The 23,644-nt window shown below is 40.4% G+C and overlaps 1 protein-coding gene across 6 annotated transcripts in view; it reads left to right on the top strand.

Annotated features, from left to right (window-relative positions):
- The window catches only part of ryr3 (ryanodine receptor 3), a 106,023-nt gene that overhangs the window by 14,462 nt on the left and 67,917 nt on the right, over positions 1-23,644 (top strand). For 3 of the 6 annotated variants that reach the window (XM_031861592.1, XM_031861591.1, XM_031861590.1), the window contains exons 2-9: positions 6,436-6,555; positions 12,140-12,244; positions 18,481-18,495; positions 18,947-19,021; positions 19,399-19,477; positions 19,843-19,955; positions 22,689-22,788; positions 23,171-23,264. In XM_031861592.1, coding sequence (XP_031717452.1) covers positions 6,436-6,555; positions 12,140-12,244; positions 18,481-18,495; positions 18,947-19,021; positions 19,399-19,477; positions 19,843-19,955; positions 22,689-22,788; positions 23,171-23,264 — 701 coding nt within the window. Of the gene's footprint in view, positions 1-6,435; positions 6,556-12,139; positions 12,245-18,480; positions 18,496-18,946; positions 19,022-19,398; positions 19,478-19,842; positions 19,956-22,688; positions 22,789-23,170; positions 23,265-23,644 lie in introns of those variants that run through there. The other 3 variants (XM_031861595.1, XM_031861594.1, XM_031861593.1) reach the window with 2 other exon arrangements.

Raw genomic sequence — 23,644 nt, 5'->3', positions numbered from 1 at the left:
CATTTAAAAACTGCATTTTGTGTTTACTTGTGTTATCTTTGTCTAATATTTAAATTTGTTTGATGATCTGAAACATTTAAGTGTGACAAACATGCAAAAAAAATAAGAAATCAGGAAGGGGGCAAACACTTTTTCACACAACTGTATGTGGGTCATCAACGTGGCGACAATAGGAACAAGATCCGGAGAACCAATGCTGCTCCATTCAATTCCATCAGCTATTGCATCTCCCCAAGTGTAAAGCGGAAGATGGCAGATAGGGACGACTCTGACGACCGCCATGAGAGGAAAAAGGCAGCAAAAAACCGACCAAGCTCCACCCAACTGCAGTAGCCAAGTCCATGCCGACGATCGGCTCGGACTGGATCGGAGGAGCGTCCCTAATGAGCGTGACCGGACCCAGACTGAGAGCCAAGCTCGGTCAAGAGACCAACTCCGGTTCCGTCAAAACTGATAATTAAGAAGAAGAAAAAGAAGCTTTACCTATGAAGGATATGTCACTGTCAAGATCCAAGAGCACAAATGAGATCCACGCGGAGGTCCCGTGCGTACTTTGGCAAGCTCTTGTACACCACTCCGCGCAGAATATCTGGCTCGCGCAGGTAAAATTGCAGCCTGCCAGTCCCCAGTCACCATTGTATAACTAAATTGAATTGGTCACAGTCTTCGTCTTTAGATTGGCCGGATATCAATCTGACACGGACGCTAGGGGGCGATTTTCAGATTGCACTACATCTCGGAGGTAAATAATGTACTGTACTGACACTACAAACATGATCTCATAGAATATGATGCATTGCTGAAGATTGTAGTGCAGTCTGAAAATCGCCCCATAGCATCTGGTCGGATACCAGTCTGACACAATCTAAAGACAAGGATTGTAACCAATTCAATTTAGTTATACAATGGTGACTGGGTCCGCAGAGGTATTCTGCGTGAAGTAAGAGCACATTTGCCAAAGTTAAATAGATGCGTAGCTGTTTGATTTACACGCACGGGACCTCTACCATCACGTGTGGAAGAGTGATTTGCCATCATATTTATCTGCTTCTGACTTCTGTGCTGAAAAAAGACTATTTTATGTATATATGTATGTTAAATATTAATATTAATTGTGTTATGTGTGCATTTGTAAAATTGTTGTACATGTGTTCAAACTGGTATTCGTATTTGGATAACCGTTGAATAAATGTCATAAACATGCATGATGTGAATGCAATGAGTACTTTTTAAAAACGTAGTTTACATTTTAAGACGTACCTTTTGGTGAGTATGGTCGAGGACTGGCACCATGCTCCCAGTTTACTAAATGGTCTAATGAGAAGTCTGTGCTGTGAATTAATCATTAATTGCAGTATTAATATGCATTCATAAAGCATATATTAACATGGTCTCTAACCATTAGTGCATATCTAAATCTATATCTATCTATATCTAGATATCTATATCTATCTATCTATATCTAGATATCTAGATATCTATCTATATCTAGATATCTAGATATCTATCTATCTCTAGATATCTAGATATCTATCTATCTCTAGATATCTAGATATCTATCTATCTAGATATCTATCTATATATCTATATATCTATCTATATATATATATAAAGTACATCTAAATAAGTTCTTAATCATTTACTAACACTTTATAAATTATGTTTTTAATCACCTACAACTCCTTAATTGGTTTGTAATATATATAATACTTAATTTACAAATGGGGAATCCATCATTTATAAAGTATGAAAACGCATAATAGACCAGCTTATTAATCAAGAATAAAACATTTATAACTTATGAATTGTATACTGATGAGTGTTAATATAGGAACAATGCTTTATAAATGATGAATTAAGTGTTTACTCATACTTAACTAATGCTTCATAGTGTGTAGTTATTATAAAGTGTTACCAAACATGTTAACACTTTATAACAACATTGTTTTAAACCTATAAGGTCTCCATGGCATTTATTAATTTACTACATTTACTGAACCCTGTTATTTCTTGAAAGACTAACTGGATCAAATGCTATTTATTTAATTTACAAAGACTTGAATTTGCTCCAAACTTTTCAAGAAAGTTACAAGAATGTATTACAATGTCTAATGGCGGTCACTCGAAGATAATATGCACCGTCATCAAAGTTGACAGGAACTGTAGAGCTACAGAACCACTAAATGAATATTGCAGTCACATGGTTTGGTAGACTTGAATGGTACAAGTCCTTGCAGTACCCTTGTTTTTTTCTGGGGGGGGGGGGCTGGGGTTGTTTATTTATTGTTATATGTTTTGACATAATTGGATAATTTGTTTATCGATCTTATCTTAATAATTGAACCAGTCAGACATCATAACAAAAGTTACCAGGTCTTTAAATAGAAATCCATTACATCCCTGTTTCTGTTGAAAGATAGAGATGTGGTTGAACCAGAAACACTGTGGATCTTTGGCTGGAGAAGCTACGACTGTCGAGCTAAAATGACAAATTGCCCAAAAGTAAATTTTTCAACCCTCCTCTGTTTCTGTTTAGGCTTCAAGTCCTATTTTTCAGCATCACTGCATTTTGTCAGGTTCTCTGCTGCCTTAAATCATTTGTTTCACAGTCTCACTAATTCTCCCATTTTCTACAAGGTTTTGAAAATGTCACTACTACTACTTTAAAGTTTGAACATTGTGAAGGGTCAGGCTCTCGTGGTTGACAGCTACTCATTAGATCTGTGTTAGCTGTGACATTTTCACAGCCTGTGATCCAAAAATAGCAAGTTTATGTCACAGTTTTGGGACACAGTTCTCTGTGGAAATTCTTGAATTTCATATCAGAAACTAACATTTGAATCTCACTTTAAGACCAGGTTATCTGATTTGAACCAACATCAGCCTTTATCTGGCTTATCAGGTTGTAGTTCTCACACATCTACACTCTTATCTTCTTTGCTTTTGATGCTGTGAGCTAAGCTTCACTAAAAACACGTAGCTCAGCCTGCACTTAGCACCCTGCTTGACATTTACAAGAAACACGACCCCTGAGAAGTCAGAGCGATTCAGACAGACTACACACCGAGACAGTGTGAACAAGGAGACAAAACAGGCTGGAATTTTCTTAATTCCTTTTAGTTTCAAACCCCCCTTCCTTTTTTTCTCTTTTCAAAGCCTGCCTTTTGATCTCCACTGAGCATGTGCAAAGCATGTGTGTCAAAATAGCAGCACTGAGGGATTGAACAGATTCACCTTTTCTCAAGTTCACATTGGTGGCAGCAGTGGGTGAGTTGTGGGAGTTCATTTGGCACGCCGTACCATCTGTAGCTCTCGGGTTTCGGCTGGTGGATGCATCGGGCTGCACACACACACACACACACACACACACACACACAAACATATACACCTGTCGCTGTCTGTTGGGGACAATGGCGGCTTACTGAAGTAGGGGAAGAAAATAAAGCAAGATAAGAGCGATAAAAGGGTCTGTTGAAGACACATCCGATGGTGCCAGTGGCCATTCAACGGAAGCTCCAACCAGAGTGACACTCTTTTGTTTGATAGGGTGGAGAAGTGTCGGACCTGCAGGATCCACAGGGGTAGTGAGGAGGGGTGGGGTCGAGTTGGGAGAGGGCAGGGTCAAGTTCTCGCTCTACACTTGGAAGCTGGGTAAAGCAGCCACCGAACCTCATCCTGCTGCAGGCCCGGGACCCTATACATAGTACTGATGCTGCTAGCAGATGGTCACACTGCTGCTGCAAGGATCACTTTGCCTCAGATTCTCTGGCTTGGGATCAAGTCAGGGGTGCAGAGAGAGACAGAAAATGTCTTAAGAGACCGTCTTGGCATTGAGAACACATGGCTATTTCATTAGTTGTTGAGATCTGATGATAGCAATTGGAGTTTTATAAGAGAACACCACTTTGTATCCAGTCTTGGCATTAAACCCTCCCATACACAGTGTCTCTCGAGGTTGTATTTATTTAAAACGATGCTGGCATTATCATCCGCACTGCTCTTCTGATCTTCCATTGCTTCACCCTTCAGATGGTATCCAGTCTATGTAGCCTTTTTATCCCAGTGCAACTCTGACCACTTCTGGTTCTGGAGCTGCACTATCAAACAGAGCAAAAATCAATTTCTGTGCATCTGAGCCTTTCAGTGTGGTTGTCAAATTCAGGTATGCATGAATATGTGTGACTGTCTGGCTTTCACAGCACATTGATGACTTTTTAGTGATCAAATTGCTCCTTTCGATGATTTTCCATACTGACAAAAAAATCATTTTATGCAATTAATCACAGTAATAGAAAAATGTTGCACAAAAAATCCCCCGTTAGCAGTTTCGTAAGCCTTAAAAATGGCATGCTGCATACACACGTAGGTATAGAATGCCACTAATGGTGCCAGGCACCCTGCTGGTTTCATAAGGCCACAACCACCACAAACAGCTGAAAAGAAAGAGGTGTATTTACTTGATTTTAAAAAGGTGACAAGTCTTCTGTCATCCCGTGGCCATATTGAGTTTCCCTATCTGTCGCCTGAAACAACAAGCTCTCTTTACTCCATCACACAATTACCGGAAAAGCTGCAGCAGGGACTCCGAGCCAGCATTGATGCTTTCTGTCATCAGTAATCACCTCCCTGAAGCCAAAAGTTGGGTCTTGGTGTATTTAAAACGCTGCTCTATGGATGGCTGTGCCAGCTCAGCCCCTCATTCACTTCACTGTGACATCTAACTCTACTGTGATTCACTTTAGCCATTAAAAGCCATTTCGTATTGCCCCACATCACAAACTGACAGTATAGGAATATAATTTAATTTGGTTGTGGGTCTATCCCAAAGACTTTTTGTTGGATCTGCTCAATTTCACTTCTTTACTAATTAGCTGCTGTTTCTGTTCCAACTTCAAAGTGTTTCTGTGAAATAATATTGAATACGTCTCTGAGGCAGACATTACTTTATCTGTACGGTGTGTTGTTGTTATGATTATGATGTTTTTACTCAGGATAAAACATACTAAAGGGGACATAATATGTAAAACTCCCTTTTTCAGTGCGATGCACATACATTTAGGTATCTGGAGTGCAGATTAAAGTCTGTTACATGTTCTTGTAGAAACCCATAATACAAGTATGAATCTAAAAATGAGCATGATATGTCCCCTTTAAAGTAAAAGTAGCCTTGTTCTAGCCTGTAGCGTAAAACTTCACAAGAACAGCTTCATACTGCTCGGTTATTGATTTCCCAGTGTGTTATTGTTAAGGGAGAAGAGTCGAAGACAGTCCAGTCACCACCTTTTTCATTGCAAACACCTCCCACATATATAAACCAGAAAGACCCAAGATCTAATTTGTGGTGTAACGCCAACACATAATGTGAACACCTCACGATAAAACAAAGAGATTGACTTTAGACCTCCTGCAATGTCTGTTTGAACTTTTACATCTGCTGAAAGAGACGAAAAATATGCCCTAATTCCCAGAAAGTTTTTATTAATTATAATAAAAACGCTTTTTTTCCCCTCTTTGTTTCAATGTTATTCCCATCAGTATAGCAGTGTGGAATTACAGACTAGACTAGAATTTTTTTAGACAGATGTATTGCTGGATAGACAGGAGAATGCTTTCTGATAAAATAAAACGTTTGATGGTATAATGAAGTGCATCTAAAGCTAAAAAAAACCTCTTAAATTATTTTCTTCACACAAGAGTTTGACCACCCAGATGGGGCTTTAACTTTGTGATCGCACAACAATTGTTTTGAAATCTTGTCGGGGTCTGATATCTCGCCTCCCGAGTCTGTGGGTGCTGTACAGCTTGTATCTCTATTGAATTTATACTGCTGTGAAGGAGGTGGGAGCCACAACCATGGCAACCATCAGCTCAGATTAGTGTGGGACGTGAGCTGGCAGGAGACATGCACACACACACACCAAATACAGCCAGAACCTCTGGACCCTGACAGATACAGATGTTCATTTATTGGTTGCACTGATTGAATGGAGGGTTTCCTCTCTCCCATAGAGATACTAAGGGCTGCGTAACATGTTTAGAAATGAAAGTGCTCTCGCTGCTATTGATTCATTACGTTTTCATTCTTTTGTTTTCTGCTGCTGAAATGGTCGTCTGTTCAAGTTTGACTACAAGAAATTTCCTTTTATCTGATTTCCCTAACAGTTTAATAACCAAAACTTGAGAAATAGTTTCCTGTTCTCGTTTCTTTACAGTCAGGTTTTTTTCTTTGCAATGGTTGCTTTTTATCTGAAAGCTTTGCGACCAGAACCCTTTCTGGATTCCAGTTTAAAAACCGTATTCCAAGTGAGGGTGGCATGATAAGCAACAAATCTGAGCCAATGTAGATTATTTTCCTCTTGTTTTGTCGTGTTAATTTTTTGGATAGGTCACTGTCAAAACATATTTGGCTCAAACCCTCCTCTTTCTCTCTGGCAGGACGACGAGGTCGTGCTCCAGTGTGTGGCCACCATCCAGAAGGACCATTGCAAGTTTTGCCTGGCCGTCGAGGGACTTGGAAACCGGGTGTGTTACCTGGAACCCACATCTGAAGCCAAGGTGAGGATGGCACACAGCTTTGTTTTGTGTTTTGTGTTTAGATATTATGAAGAAATGGGAAGTCAGTGGCACAGTTTGGCATGAAACAAGCAACCATAGCTTGTATAAATGTCCTGTCAAATAGTAGGGATGAAGTAGAAGGCCCTATGGTGAAAACTACTTGGATCAAAAAACAATCTTAAATGGGTGCCTTGGTGGTGCGGAGAAAATACATCCAAACCCTCATCCCCGCGTGGATCCAGATTCGGTTCCTGGCTCTGGTGCTTCCAGCTTGGCCAGAACCCCAACAAACAACTGACAGTGTTTACGGGGCCAGTTGTGGTTCAAGTCCTTGTTTCTGCACTGGTGCATCCCAGTGATTGGTCATGGCACCAAGGCAGAGAAAACTACATCAATATATAATATAGAGAGGATGGTTTTGACCAAGAGTTTATTTTTGTAATCGTGTGATGAAAATGAGCATTTTGCTGCCTGTGGTGTTGTAGCAACACAACAGAGCTGCCAGTACTCTGTTACATGTCTCATTAATCTTCTTCCTGACAAGACAAATGGTATGGTCTTCCAAAAAACAATTGTTGAAATGAAGCAGATCATTTTGTCTTTGGAGAATATGCCTCGTAATAGGAAGGTTTCTGAGCACTTTCAATGGGGAGAGCAAGTTTGTCGTCGGTCAGTAATGGAGATCTCCATGGGATCAACAACGCAGCCTATATATTTATACTGATGATCTTCTTACTGTTTTATTTTAGGCTTCACACTTGCTTTGTGTCAGAGTGATAATCACATGATCACAACCAAAGAAAACTCTCCAATGCCAGGATGTTTATGAGCTGTGCATATCAAGTAAAGCATGATTTTAATTTAGCCACTGAGCAGTAAGAAATTCAATGAAATCTGGGGACTTGTTTCCGTTCACCCACCTGGAACTGTTGTTGAGTCGGAGGGCAACACCTGCGGAGCGCTAGGCAGCCAATCACAAACACCTCTCCCCCCTCTCACCTTGGGCACCGGCGACGATGCTTCGGGCCTCCTTGGGTGTCACATGTGGCTGAGAGTACAGGGTGATGGCGCGGCTTGGCACGAGGTGAGGGGCTGTCATCTGCTGGCGGATCTCAGGTGTTGACACGTCATTTCCCTTCAATATGAAGCCTGGCTGCTTACTGCTGCTGGTCGGAAGAAATGAGGCCTGAGTGAATTGGATCCAATTTAAAGAAGAGTTCTGAGGCAATTTTTTAAATACGATGTTGCTCCACTTATGTACTACCATTACATATTATAGACTGGGCCATTAGTGGCATCATTTATTCATATATTACAATATTCAGGAGGTAAAATACCATCTTAAAATTAAGTGAAATCCTGTAATACGAAGTTCATATTAAGTGTATATTCAAACAAATGGCTTGATATACATTTACAGTACATACTGCACATATTTGTCTATTTCTGCATTGATTCATTTACTTATATTGTTCCTCCTGAAGATGTAAATGTAAAAACAGATCATGAATATATACTTGGATTTTAAAATGACTAAACATAATACTGTCAAACATTTTTTTGGGCACTATTTTCAGTCATGGATTAACACCCACTTGGAGCACTAGTGAGCATTTTTAGGACGGTGTATGTCGGATTAGAAAAATAAACCACAGTGCCCATGTTCATCATAATGTTTTTAGTGTAGGATCAGTTCATTGTTGGATTTGGACTTTTCATGGAATTTATTGTCAATAACAAACATATCACACAATATCAGCTATGTCCTTTAATGTCACATAAAAAAGCACTCATTTTATCTAACTTGTCTCTATGAAGAGGAAGCTAACGGGATTTATTTACTTTATTTCATCTCTTTTGAATAGCTTGCATATGATACAAGGTGTTGGGAATAACAGCCTCAAAAAGGGGGCACCATTATGTTGGGAACGTAAAGGAGCGTGTTTGGGTTATCAGCATCTAAGAAACTAAATTCTTGACATCAATAGTATTATTAATGTCAGTAACAATTATTAATGATTATTAATAATAACGGGGCACCACCCTGCGAACAGGGACCAATAACCAAACGATAAAACTAAGTCTCATAATTAGTGTTCACTCACAATGTCAGTCTGAGTACTATTACACATTCAGAGTGAAAGTGAAGGTTTAAGTTCGAGCACAGACCACATATACAGCTATTATCACAATACACAAAGTAATCACAGACAGCTGCTCTTTAAAATATAACAGAGTTTATTACGTTCTAATGCTAATGATCCAGTCAACTAATATCTAAACTAACAACTATACATTTATGAGCACGCTATCTAAAATCAACAGACGTAAGGGGGAGGAGCGAGGGAACAGCTCAGCGACGTATGACGTAGTTGGGACGTAGTGACGTCTCATGCGTGAGACTCAAAAATGGCGGATAGCCAACAGGAGACCTGGCGTCTAGTGCCGGTAGCCGTTTAGCACGTAGCTAGATTAGCTCAAAGCTGTGTGTGTGTCTGTGTGTGGATTAGTAAAAGAGAAGGGAAAGGAACAAAATGAAATAAAACAAAAGATTAAGATCCTCTGCGCCGCGCGGGAGTACGGAAGATTGCTCTCTCAGCCAGGGGAGCAAGAACCGCGACTCTTTGTCTCAGCCGGCGGTTCTGACCTCCTGAACTGACGAGAAGCAACTTCGACCTCACTGCGGCTGTCTCGACACGAATCACGGTAGCATAGAATACACGGTAACTTCTACACAACACTAGCAATTTCAGGGATCGCAAGTGTCGGTGATCATTAAGCATACACCACGTTATAAAAATGAACAGTACTTTAAGCACACAAACAAGATAAAATAAACACAAATGACCTCTCTCTAACTCTGCCCAGACTCTATTTCGTCTTACGGTACGATGCGATCGTGGTGATTGAGGGGGGAGGGGGGGTTTTCTGAGGGGTTCTTCTGAGCTTCGTTGGGCTCAGGCAGCGCGGCTGGGGGCCGCGGGAGGTGTTCTCTCGGTAGGAGAGAATCGCTGTCGTCTGGATCAGGGATTTTCGCGTCCTTATGTCCGGAGCAAACGAGGCGCTTGGTGGAGAGTGGAAGTTCTCTCTCTCTGTCTGAAGGACTCTTGCTTCTTCACTTCTGCAGGAATGAAAGGGTTCGCTTCGTGGATACGAACAAAGATAAAATAGACAGTTTGGTGAATTCGGCCAGCGAATATAAACTGTTAGACCTAGGATTTGGTTGAAAAGGGAAACAACGTTGGTGTGCTCCCTAGCTCGACGGAGGTCGAAGGGGAAAAGCGTTGAGGTGGGGTTGCAGGTAGTTTTGTAGAACAGTGGCTGAACCACAGGGGTCCTGGGGTGTCTTGGCTCTCAGCCAATTAGATTGCAGCGCTGCTTTCAGGTACCCTCAGGAACGCATAGTTTTTGGGGGAGCAAGATCGTCTTACTGGAGGTCCCGCCTCGGCATCCCTGCTCTCGTCCAATGAGAGCAGTGTGGCATTTCGGGGAGGAAACTCACACCCTAATGTGAATTTCTTCAAAGTTGGGGGGTTTGGTGCTCATCAAACTACAATCAGGATGAAACCTTTGCTTGCAAAAGGGAAGGCCTGACTCTGTCTCTTTGTTCCACAGCACATGTCGAAGCCATATAGTCAGATCCCAACAAAGGCTCGAGACTGTTTAATCTTTTGAAGGATCACTTTACTCATTTTCACGGCTTATATGACTGTATTGTCTAAAACTGACTGCAGACTTTCTAACGGTTATTGTGACCGTTGAGACAGCCTCTTCTATTCCCAGACATGCATCATGTTCAGTATGTCCGCCCCAACCCTGGAAGAAGTATGATGATTGGAATATTGACTGTGAATAATTCATTAGTGCTGTAAGGTCTTCAGCAGGTTAAGAGTTACTCGCGACACCACAGGTGTAGCTGCGTCATGTCATGTCGCATCCTCATACAGGCAGATGTACTGTAAATACTCAACTCACCCTGTCTAAGGTTTTGTGGTGAGATAGCTAGATTTCTCCCTGATATCTTCCTGGGTTGTTTGTCACATCTTATCTGGGTATAAATGTAATTAAATGATGAATATCTGAGTTGTCGGTGGCAGCTCTTAGAACTGGACACGTGCACACACAGTGGTGTTGGAGGTTCCCATGCATGTTTGTGTTGAGTTACAGAGCAGCGCCACCCTCGTTATCACCCAGCAGCCCTCCCTTCTGCTCACATTTTTCACTTCACTGCAGAGTTCAAGGGTCAGCCGGTTGTGTTACTAAGTCAGGGCATGCACCCAACACCTTTAAATCACGACTTGTCCTCTTCTGTGTCGGGGAGAGATGGATAGCATGTAATGTGAAGCCGGCTATTGTTGTCATAAACAGTAACAATGTACTAAATAATTTGAGGATCATTCGAAGAAATTAGGTTTGGTATGTGATCTGATATGAGGGTGTGGGATTTTTTAGGCTGTTGTTTGTTCATGTGTTTGTTCGATGTCGTGTGCAGTGTGATGCCATCTAGAACATCATAGGGTTAATTCATTTTTCATTCTTTTGACAAGGAGATGCAGGTAGTGAACAGGTCCCCAGATCTGCCTCAGAACTGCTTTTGAGTAGCTTACTCGCAATATGTAATCCCAAAAGCCACATTTTTATTATTTGGTATCCTCTTTGCATGTGCTGTTTGAATGAGTTTCCAAAAAGTTGTTTAATCTTTGCATCATGGATTGAAAGTTTAGAGACAAACTCAAACAGTGGGCTGAACGTGGAAGACAGATCTAAAGCCTGTTGTAGCCGGAACCAAACAACGCTGTGTGCTGAGGAATTATTTGTCATTCCAGCCGTGGGCTGCACACCTTTTGACAGCCCTCCTCATAATCCCATAGCTACTCCTTAGCAACACACCATGATGGCAAAGAAGTTGCAAGTCATCGGAATTATTTATGAGCACAGTTATTCACTTATCATTTGTCTCTTGTCTCATATCGGTGCCTGCAATTTATTTAGTAACTAATGACTGCTGTGGCAATATTTAGTAAATATGAGAAAGTAGGTACAATTTTACATGCATGTGTGCGCATGTGTTTAATTAATAAACATATTTTATATTACTGCATTTCTCTGTTAATTCAGTTTCATTTATTTAAGATGCATATAGATAAATTGAACATAATAAATAGGAATTTGTGTGGAGCATTACTGTCACCAGAATAAAAGTGAGATGACAGATGCAGCAAACATGAGCTACAGAGTAGAAAAATATTTATATAGGCACCAAAATTAGATTTGGTGTCTTGTTGCCCGCAGTCGCAGCTGGTTTTCATAAATTACAATTTAAATCAGTTCTAAAAGTGGTTCCAAAATTGTTGAAATATATATATTTATTTGCAGTGTCATAACAGGCATCTGTCGGGAGCTACTTTAGACTGGCAATGCAATATTTATTTAGCCCACTGAGTCAGGGAGAATAAACTCCTGGCACATCGTTTTTGTGCTCACAAGAGACGCTGGATTTTGCTCAAAACACCTTGTCAATGCATCTTCGACAAATGTTTCTTTCCTTCCAACCATCTCTCCCTTCTCCCTTTCCATCCCACAGAATGTTCCTCCAGACTTGTGTGTTTGTAACTTTGTGTTGGAGCAGTCCCTGTCGGTGCGGGCCCTGCAGGAGATGCTGGCTAAGACTGGGCCGAACAGCGAAGGGGTGAGTACTTCCCTCCTTCCCACTGATACCCCACCACTCTCTCTCTCTCTCTCTCTCTCTCTCTCTCTCTCTCTCTTGTACACAAACACACTCAACATTTGAATGCGCAAGCACAAATCAGTCTGTAATCTAGCACTCTGTTGCAAAATGCCCTTGAGGTTGTTTTCTTAAATATAAGTTTCTGCTAGAAGTCCCAGACTATATTTCTGCGATATTGCTTTTTAAAATGAGTGTAACAGAATTATAATCTTCACAAATGTTTTATAGTTAGTGTAATTTAGCTGATGGGTTATTTATTGAGTGATCTTGAAAATAAATCACTTGCTGCCAAAGCAGTAACAGTGCTGGAAATACAAATGCACTAAATGTGCTCAGAGGCAGCCATGATGATTCTGCTGTTGTACTAACACTGTCAGGTTTTTTCAGGAATATGAACTTTACAGAAGGAAGAAAAACTTGAAACCTCTTTTAACGTCAGACTGGGGAATCAAATATAGATCCAGCACAACTTTGACATTTTTTATTTAAGTAAATGAATTGTAACATCTTCCAAAGGTATCTGTTTGCCCTGCTAGCAGGAAGTGCCGCTTCCCCACTTGGAGAAAAGTAAATTTGATGTACATATGAATGTGTCATGACCCTGCAAAAACTACGGGATTTGTTAGAGTCAATCATTTTTTATTTTATTGTTGCTTGTAGCAGCGTCGTCATGAAACAAGCAAAAACAACGTTGGACCTCATATTACAAAGTTACTCTTGATTAAAAGTAACAGTTACAGCAAGTACACAGTTTTGAGAAGGATATCAATACGTACTTTGCAACGTCAACAGTGTTGTCACTTCATGAGGGACATTTGTTTTGAAGGAGTAGTCTTCTGCAGTATATGTATGATGAACTTGCTCTATAGGCAGCCAGCAGCAGGTTTGTATTCTTGTATTGTTTTCATAAGACGGCAGTAAGAAGATAGTATCTCCAGACAGTAGGCCTCAAAGTGTTAAATATGGAAAGTCAAACAATTTAGTCAAAGTCTGAGGAAGTGACTGATTCACTGGATTACTGTAATAACTGTAATGGCTGAGCAATCTAATGCATTACCCAGAACACTGTATAAATGGACGGAAATTTAAAAACCTCACATCAAGCACTGCACCAAATGTTGCTGCCAGGTCTAAGATGTAAGTATAAACGGACAAATGTTGCTTAATTACTCGTTGACAGTGTGATTATCCTGCACATGTTTCTGGACTAAGTTTTGACTTTGAAAAGTGAACATGGGATTATCTCCCAAAGGCAAAGCAGATGGACCAGATATAGCAATAAACTCCAAACTGCTTTAACGGCAGGAACTGCAATTGTTTCTAAATGGAAGCCGTCTCTTAGCATTCTCTGTAACAATTTCCTGTTTTGCAAAAAGAGATCGGACGATGATAATCGAAAGTGTGTGTGTGTGTGTGGGGGGGGGGGGGTCAAAGATAGGAGAGATATTATCTGAGAGTGCAGTGCTGCAGTACATCCACAGCCTCCTGTCTCCTCTAGCTCTTCTGATTTATACTAAAGCGTGAGCCCCTTTCCTCTCTGCTCCGCTCCAGCTCACTTGGCATGTTTATTTGAGTATGTAAGTAATCTTTGATTGGGCAGAGGCTCTGTAGTGCCGGGGGGGGGTCATTGACAGGCAATGAAGTACTACGGTAGGCTGTACGTGTGGTCTGTAAACCCCTGTCAGATGTTCACATTCACTCATGCTGCTGCGCTCCAACAGAGTCATTTCATGTGTCATTTAATCTCATCACCCAGCCCTTCTAGATCCAGAGGGGGAGGTCAAGACATGGGAAGGGATGGCGTCACATATTTGGATGGAATGCTAATATGTTTGGTGAAAAACAAAGAGAAAACAGCGCTTAGTTCTCAAACAGATACCAGCATTAAATCTGGTCATTCAAGAAACTGCTTGTTAGTTTTTGTTTTGTTCATTTTCATCACTGTTCCTATTGGATACACATGGTCTGTGTTGATTTCGAAAGTTCCTCAATTGATGGGCCCCAATTCGTATTATTAGCTTTGGACAGACCACAGGTATGTAGGAACAGGGATGACGACGCTATGGTTGCATAAATCACTGTGCAGTACAGCTGCAGCAATTGGAGAAACCAGCATTACGGTGCTATTTGCAAGATGAATTGAGTACAAAGCTAATGCAAGATAGCCTGAAATGTGTGTTTTGCTGGATGACTCTGGCTACCACTGTACTTTCATGCACAGCATAGCATTCTGACACAGATAGTGTCTTATCTTTTACACAATTCTGGTCCTCTCAACTGGTGAATCAGACCTGCATTGTTATTAGCCTGGTTAGCAGATTTGTTTTGTGCTCAACAGTGCAACATTGTAGTCTGGCCTTGTTTGGCAAGACAAGGGTATGTTGGCTTGAATACAAACGCTCTGCTAGCAAGGCTAATAAATCACCCTCCTCTTTCCTTTCCACCATAAGGGCCCATTTCTCTCCCTTCTTGCTCTCAGATTTGTGTAATTGACTGCCATGCAACCCAATAACACATACTTTTCATTTGTATTTGTGTGTTACTAGAGTGCTGACCATGAAAAATGGGTAGGTCCATCAGTCCGTTCATCCATCATGTTGTCAGTGTGCATGATAGACTGCCAAGCGAAAGGGTTGACTTTTCGGCACTTTCACTTGAAGTGATGACCATTTCTCCATTGCCATAAATTGCTGCATTTATAGCGTGTACGGCATTTAGTTTAAACATCCATGGCAGGTACTGCAATGTAACACATTAGCTAATGGTAATGCATTTCAATTTTGTCTTCTCAGCACATATTGTACAAATGGATATCAAAACACATTGAGACTCCCTCTGGATAGTCAATTCAGCTTTCACCTCATCGTAGCTCAACATGTTCTCTTTCCCTCAGCCTGCCTGAAGACAATCAATTAGCTCGTTAAAGATATCTCTGAACTTGTGGCAATCTTGAAATAGACATCCGTTGGTTTTGTCACCTTGTTCACAGTAGTCAAATGTTTTGTCTTGCCTCTGAAGACTACTTTTGTGTGCAAGCGTGCAAACACTTTCAAGTGATAGTGTGTGCATCTCATTTGTATTATTCCTCATCCCTTTTCTCATTTCAATGCATTCGGTTCAAGTCTTAGTATAGAGCTTACAATTTTGTGCTTTTAAATGGATATACATATACATATTTCATAAGATTCTGCTTACCGTAGGTAGTAATGAGCTCCCTTATTTATCGAATTTTACTGAATCTAAATGAACGGATCTGAAAACCCACACGTTGGCAGAAAACTCGCTTTGTGGTTTGGGTGTGCTCCTCTGTTTTCTCTGGGTTTGGTCTCTAACGTCAATTACGTTTTAAGGGTATTGACACGAGGAAATGTCCTGAAATCAGTTCTGATTTCAGAGTGGTCACATACACACTACTGTTGAGCAAAGCTGTTGTAGGTGATTATTCATCTGTTTTTCATAGAACTCACGCTGGACTGCCAAAGCACTACACACTATTTTTAGAATAACTCGGCCGGATGTATATTGTGTTTCGAAGGTTTTTTTTCCTTTCCTAACTTTCAGATATTTCATCATATTTTAATGGACTTATGAAGTAAATATAAAGCAAATAGAGCACAATCAGCGTCTCATTATCCAAATGAGTTGAAGGACAGGGCCTTGAATTTATACATGAGAATCAATATATCAGATGGTACTTAACTAATGAGTCTGGCATGACTCCCTTCTTCACAGCCTTGAAAAAGTGATTAGTGTGCTATTTCCATGCTCAGGCTCTTCCATATAACATAAGCTATTAATATATGAAGTGAACATTTAGGAAAATGACTTAGTCATATAGTTTGGTGTAATGGCTCTGTCAGGTTTTAGCAAATATAAAGCACACACTGTTTCATTCTTATAAAGCCTAGCAGGCTGGAAAATACTAAAAAAGCATTGAGTGGTTGACTGAATATCAGTGCTCGTCACAACGCCAGCAAAATCATCCGCGTGTTAAAAGTAGTTTTTATTTTACACTGGACCATTACACTGCTTTCAAAGTAGTAAATAACTTAATTGACTGTTTTACAAATGGTTAGAAGTTATTTATTAATTAAGCAGAGGCTAAACGCCAAACATTTTCTGCTTACAGCCTTTATTATTGTAAATTGGATCCATGATTTTTGCTTGTAACCCAGTACAGTGTGGTATTTCTAGTTTTGAAATATAAATCTTGAGTAGCGGACTTCTTCCACCACTGCTGCTCTTCACGTTCATTGGCTGAAGAAGAAGAAATCAGATCTCGGAGGCTGGATCGATGATGACACTCAAAATAGGTTACTCGAACTTGGCACAGTCTTTGAGAGTACAAAGATAAACTGTAGACATCCGGGATACCACGAACATTGATTGAAGATGTATGGAACACAGGTAAATAAAAGTCCTAAAACAGGTGACATATGTGACGTAATGACATTTGGCATGATGATGTCAATGTGACTATCGTGAAGTTAGGGTGGATGTCCAAAGCTGCCTTTCTAGGTTTTCGATTATCTCTGTGAGAGAAGCAACTGTTGAAGCCATTCTGTAACTTATTTGTCTGTACTAACTTGCTGCGGGGCAGCGCCAATTCTCTGTAACATTAAAGAAGAATTCACGTCGATGTAAGGCTTGTTTACAATAGCACGCCTTGTTCTGATTACAGGTAAATAGCAACAACAAAAAAAAACATCAAAATGGCGCATAATTAATACCATTTCTAGCGCGGACACAACGCTGTGGAGCTGTTAGGCCATAGAAATAGGATATTTTAACGCTATTTCATTTATATGTATTAGGCTCGCGTAATTACTGGAGTGCTGTTCAACTGGATTGCTAAATGCTGCCATGCCTGGAAGATGGGATTGTTGAAGGAGTTGTCCACTAAGCTTGCTAGCTACATTAGATTTTTCTTTTTGTTACGCCCGATTTTAGTTCAAACAGTTTTTGCAGATGTTGGTACAATGTTATGGCAATTTTTGAGGGTATAATTTGTGGTGTTATTCTAGCTACCTTCATCTAAATGGGAAAGTAAACCGAAATATCAGGTAGTGTTATACTTATTTTTAGCTAGGTGTAACGCTAGCTTACCTAAACTGACAATAGTGTGGGGATCAGCCATCATTGAACTGCTGAGACGGTTAAAGTAACTTACATTCCTTCTGGTGGCTTTGTTTTCTCAATATTTTTTTTTTTTACCGTACATCCATGATGGGTTCTTCACATGAGAGAAAAGCCAATCCTCAAATGTTGCTAAATGTGCTCCTCGGGACTAATCTGAAGCTAAATGCTACATCTTAGTAGCTATGTCCTCGTGACTTGACCTGCGAGCCAGTTACATTTCCAAAAACTTTCAGTATTCATTTAAGACACAAGTTATGGCACAACCCACCTCCTCCCCTAACACATACATGCGTGCAAAATACATTGACACAAACTTCTTTGTCTTTGTTTTCACACAAATCCACAGAACATAGCTGTTCAGGATACAGTACTTACAACTAGAGAGGCACCAAACCAAAGGTCACAGTTCCTGGTGTTGATGTGTCAGCAGTCCTGAAATACAGTCAGTCTCTCTCGCTCTCTCTCTCTCTCTTGCTCTCTCTGTAACCTTCCCTCACTCCCAGCTGTTGCTGGATACTCTTCCCATGTTTCTTTTGATCAAACTGTTTCCTTTTTGGTCTGTCTTACAATCCATCTGGGAGAGACTTGGTAGCCAAAAAAGAATTAGCCTGGGGTCAGATTCAGGGGACAGTTGGGTGTCACACTGGTTACAGTGCCAGTCCAAGTCTTGGTCCCAGCTGTATATTGTTTGTCAACTTAAAAGACAACTCAAATCTGGTAGACAGGACACTCTAACACTGTTTATTAGTAAAAAAAAAAAAGGAATTTCCAATGTGGCAATGAGAAATATCTAGGCCTAACAAGTAGAGGATATGAAAGAATGAGCAACTTAGTTGTCCATTCATTTTAAAATTAAACCCCCTAACATCAGACATTATTATAATCCTCAAATGGAAAACAATGCGTACCTATGCTTATGAGTTTGGACTCATTCAATTGATTTGAAAAGGGCCTCTTCCGATTTTGTGTTTATCCAGCTCGTATAAACATTGTTGATGCAAAGATGGTTTTGATGTCACTGCTTACGGTACCTTCTCTCTTTTTTCTTCTGCTGCTAGAGGTTGATTAAAAGGGTAAGTATATTTTCTTTATTCACCTCACCGGTGAAGAAGAAATCATATGTTTTATTCTTTTTTTCGCTCAACTATTTCCTCACATTTCCTCTGCCATCGTGCTACAGTTGCATGTGGGTAGAATGGGCAAGTTGTCTAATGACTGTATCTGTTTGTTGGTTTGTTTGATTTCGTGTGTGGTTTTGTTTGTTCCCACCCTCTTTATTTGTCTTTGTCCTGCTTGCACTTGGAATGGAGGTCTGACGTTGAAGATACTTTATCCATTCAGTCCTGTGCAGTTTACCCACACAGGGTCAAACGCAGAGGAAACTCTTAACTTTATATCTGACAACGAGGTGAAGTGGAGGTTAATAAAGTACACTATAGATGCGATAAGTCAAACCTGACAGGGTCCAGGGGTCAAGGATGCTAGGATATGATGGTAATCTGTCACCTGTGTATTTCCTGGCAGGCGGGTCATGGGGGCGGACACCGGACTCTCCTCTACGGTCATGCCATCCTCCTTCGCCACTCCTTCAGTGATATGGTGAGTATCAACTTGCAATTTGATAGACAATGTGAAATACACACATTTATTTATGCAGCACTTTATACTTATTTGTGAGAATAAAATCCCAAAGGGACTTAATTTACAAAACAAAGAAAAGCTGCAAATCATCACATTTAAGTAACTGAAACCAATAAACGTTTGGTATTTTTACTTTGTCAATACATTTCAAATAACTAAATGTATTTAGCATCATATATTTATATTTCTTTGTCCAAATGTATTTGTTATTTTGATCCACAAATATACAATGTAGGTCATAATTTTATTAGAAATCTGTACAAGAGCTAAGATCCGCTCTCAGCTTGTCGTCATGTTTGCTTTGACTTAACACTAATTGATTTGTCACTCTCCAGTACCTGACCTGTTTGAAGACATCAAGGTCTCTGACGGACAAGCTGTCATTTGATGTCGGACTACAAGAAGATTCAATAGGTACAGTATTACTAACAGGCACTTTACAGACTTTTTTCTGCTTTGAATTGAATCCAGCTCTCATGAGTAGCCGTTTCAGGTTGACTTAACCTTGAGATGGAATCGATACCCACGGGAGAGAGATTGTAAAGCGCAGTTACAGTGCTATATTTGCCATTTGAACTACAGAACCTTTTAAAGCCACGTGTCAAGCAGAAAGCTTCGGTCTTCCTTAGATGATGGCTGTTTATAGGCCTTTTGCCACCCAGAATAGACGGACGCTTTAACAACAGAGAGGAGTCACGATTATCTAAAATGTCACCTTCATGACCGTGTGGGACAAGAGACCGCTCAAATGTATGTATTTTGTGTATTGGTGTCAATAGGAGAGGCCTGCTGGTGGACCATCCACCCGGCGTCCAAGCAGAGATCCGAGGGAGAGAAAGTCCGCATTGGAGACGACCTGATCCTAGTCAGCGTGTCGACAGAGAGATACCTGGTAGTTCAAGTCCAATGTCTCAGTAATAGATATATTTTTTAAACTTGCCTGTAACTGAGAAGAAAAAAAACATTAGCGTCACTGGAAAACAACCCTAGAGCTTCAGTACAAAGAATTGATGTTGCCAGAATTTAATCAATTCAATAACATAAAACCATACTTACCATACTTATATTGTAGCTGCAACTTGCAACTTGCTGCCCTGGTCAACAGATACACCAACAATAACTTATAGAGTAAAAACAAAAAACTACAGCTCATCATAAAGCTTAAGCTATCAAAGCTTATAAGATATAAATCCATGTCTTGAAAACCATATATGGAATTGTTTTGATCCTTTTTAGTGTCTCCTCAATTTTAGGGTACTATTTTCTGGGTTAATTTAGGGCAAGAATTTAGTATACTAAGCTAGGGATTTCACGATGCCAGATATTTAGTAGTTGATACCAATACCAGTGAAATTCCACGATTCTCGATACCCACTTCGTTAGCTTACCTAAACTGGCAACAGAGTCGGGTCCAGCCACCACTGAACGCTCATTAATTGTTGCTGGCAGTAACTTATCTGCCCTCTGGTTGCTTTGTTTTCTCAATAGTTTTACAGAATGCCTATGATAGGTCCTTCAGAATTATTGGTAATTATTACAAAAATAAATTATACAACTATCAAAAAATATATTTGTCAAAAAGCAGGCACACAAAGTAATGAAGAAGCCAAATGACGAATTCAGAAGAAAGTTGCTAATGCTGTTTATTAATTTCAGATAAATATGTCTGCCATTAATTACTTTCAAAATTGCATTTATATTTCTTTGTTAAATTATAAATACAATGCATACACATACAGGCACACACCACACCGCACATACATTATGTTTCATATGTGGCTTGCTTTTCCAAAGTGTGATTTAGCTTGCTGTAAACAATACAAATGATCAGACGTCATGGTCATTCAGCTTTTAGATTTGAATGAATCAAAGCACTCCCAAGGCAACTCTTCTTTACAAAGTAGGAGACAGCGTCATTGGGAATCATCCGTTTCAAACTTACCATCACACACTCGAAAGAAGATGCTCTTTTTAAAAGATAATGGGTTAATTGCAGCTCGAGCAATTCTCATTAAAGCGTCCACTTAGTTTCTCATTTCCAGATAAGAGGTTTTTCTCTCATGAATATTTACAGTTTTCAGACAGTCTGGATGCATCAGGTACAGTCTCTTGTTTCTGATACACACTCTATCATCCCTCGTTTCCCCTTTGTCTGGTTTGCTTGTCAGATCGCTCATAATTCAGATTTGCTTCACTATTGTTTCGGGGGCTTCTTTATTTCTCTACCAAATGTTTTCACGTCAGACAGGATTGTCTGCTCTACACTTGCAAGAGTTTAGAGGCAGACAATGTGCCAAGTGCATAGAGGTTTTTTTTGTGTTTTTCTGAGAATATGTGCGTCACATAAGCTGAGTTTTTTTGCTTTGGTTCACTGTCTATCTCAAAAAGGCACTTTGGAAAGTTTCATAGGCGTCGGATAGCTCTGATACCCGTCTCACTCCAGCCCTCTTCAGAGTGACAAGGCAATTCAAGGGGAAAACTTGAAAACTTTGCACTGCTATCTGTAATTGAAATCTGATTACTTGCAAAGCCCTCCTGTGCAGTTTTTTTTTTATATTTTCTTGAGCTAGGAGTTTTTTCCCTTATGCAGAGCTATACACCCGACCTCAATTAACTTACTTGGTAAAGAGTGAGGAGAGGCAGATCTGAAAAAGGGAGAGGGCGAGGAACAGGCTGAGAGAGAAAATGAAAGAAGGAGGGACAGCGACGTGCCACGCATAGGAGAGTGAGCCGCGCTGGCTTCTAGTGGCCGCTCTGGCCTTTCAGGGAGGGGAATGTGCAATTACAGCTACTCTGGCACAGAGCCAGACTTTCATCTCCTCCGTAGGGAAATCTTCACCTGCTTTGGCCCGACAGAAGCTCAGCTTTTGAGAATGGGACACATCAGAAATTCTGGCATAAAACGATCAAGTGCTCCAGTAATGTGAACAATCGTAGAGGTTTGTGACACAGTCTTTTTAGGACGTAAGCGCTTCTTGCTTTGCGTATTGGTGTCCAGTTAAGCTGAATTGCAGCAGTTTTGCTTTAAAATGAAAAATCCTATCAGGCAGAGCTGGTGCACAAAATGTTTGACTACATACAGTTGTAATCCACACACTGGTTTGCAATATTTTCATGCACAGCACTCCATCAATGCATATCTTTTGTAAACATTAAGGGAAAGTTGCACTAAAACGCATGGCATACTGTACATTTTTGAAACACCAATACAAACCAATATCAATCCAACAATGGTGTAAAAGTGCATAGTTTTAAGGGAAATTCAATGAGATGATTTTTACAATCAACACATCAGCTCTTGTGAAGATGTAGCTAAAGGCTAGGATCCATTTGAGCTTTCACTCCCATCTGAATCCTGCCTGGAGGGAAAAGGGAGCCACTCCAAGTGTTTCTGCTGGAAGGAATAATTGTATAAACTGAACACTGCTGCGCAGAGAAACTCTGATGCAGCAGTGCTTTTTAGCCCACAGCGTACTAACACTGTTTGGCAGCTCAGGAGGACGGACACAAAGTTGTTTTAATATTTTTTTCGAATCTCAACACTGGCACATGTCCCTCCTCCTACTTCACTCGCATTCTTCACTCTTCTGTCCTAAGCCCTGGATAACATGATGCTCTCTTGCAGCACCTGTCTATGTCCAATGGCAACATCCAGGTGGATGCCTCCTTCATGCAGACCCTGTGGAACGTCCAGCCTACCTGCTCTTCAGGCAACATGGCTGTAGGCAAGTTCATGACTCCAGCAACAAAAGCAACAACCACTGTAACAACTGTCTCTCATCGGAGACAGTTTAATACATTTGTTTGTTTTCAAATAGTATTGTTCTCTTGTGTCTTATCTGGACATGTTAAGCCTGTAAGCAATACGGAACAAAACCTGTTGAAGCTGTAAACTCACCATAATATTTGCAAACAATAGCAAGAATTTTGATCATGTATTCTTTAAATATCCATGTTTTCATGCCGTCTTTTTCACTGTATGGTTGGTCTCTGGAAAAGAGAGCGACCGTACAACTATAATATAGATTTATAGATTATAATTTCTGTCTGATCAAAGAGGAAAATGTGGAGTATCTTGTGTCACAGTGTTGTTTTTGCTATCATTAGGGTATTTGACTGGTGGACACGTGATGCGTCTTTGTCATGGGCATGATGAGAGCTTGACCATCCCTGGAGCAGACAAGAGCGAGGAGGAGAATCGGTTAGTAGATAATCAGCTCAGTACAGTGTTTCCCACAGGATTGTGTGAGACTACGGTGGGTGGACCTTGAATCGTGAGGGCTCGGGTGCATACTCCCCCGGAATTTATTTTGTACATTTTAAAGCGTTTCCATTTTATGTAACTTTATACTTCTACTCCACTACATCTCAGAGTGAGGTATTGTGCGTCGGGTCGGATGGGTTGCCAACATCGGCACAGGCCGCACACCGAGGACAGTTATTTTTGTCATTAGCATAACACATGCAGAATTTGAAAAATATACGTATCTCTATTGAAAACATTGTGCTTTTGTAAGATACTATTTCACTTTGAAGAATTTCTTGTCCAAATGTCTGAACAACGAGACTTAATCAACATCA

Source organism: Anarrhichthys ocellatus, unplaced genomic scaffold, assembly GCF_004355925.1.
Source record: "Anarrhichthys ocellatus isolate YVR2014 unplaced genomic scaffold, GSC_Weel_1.0 scaffold25, whole genome shotgun sequence".
Taxonomy (NCBI): Eukaryota; Metazoa; Chordata; class Actinopteri; order Perciformes; family Anarhichadidae; genus Anarrhichthys; species Anarrhichthys ocellatus.
This window is presented reverse-complemented; position numbering and strand designations above follow the sequence as displayed.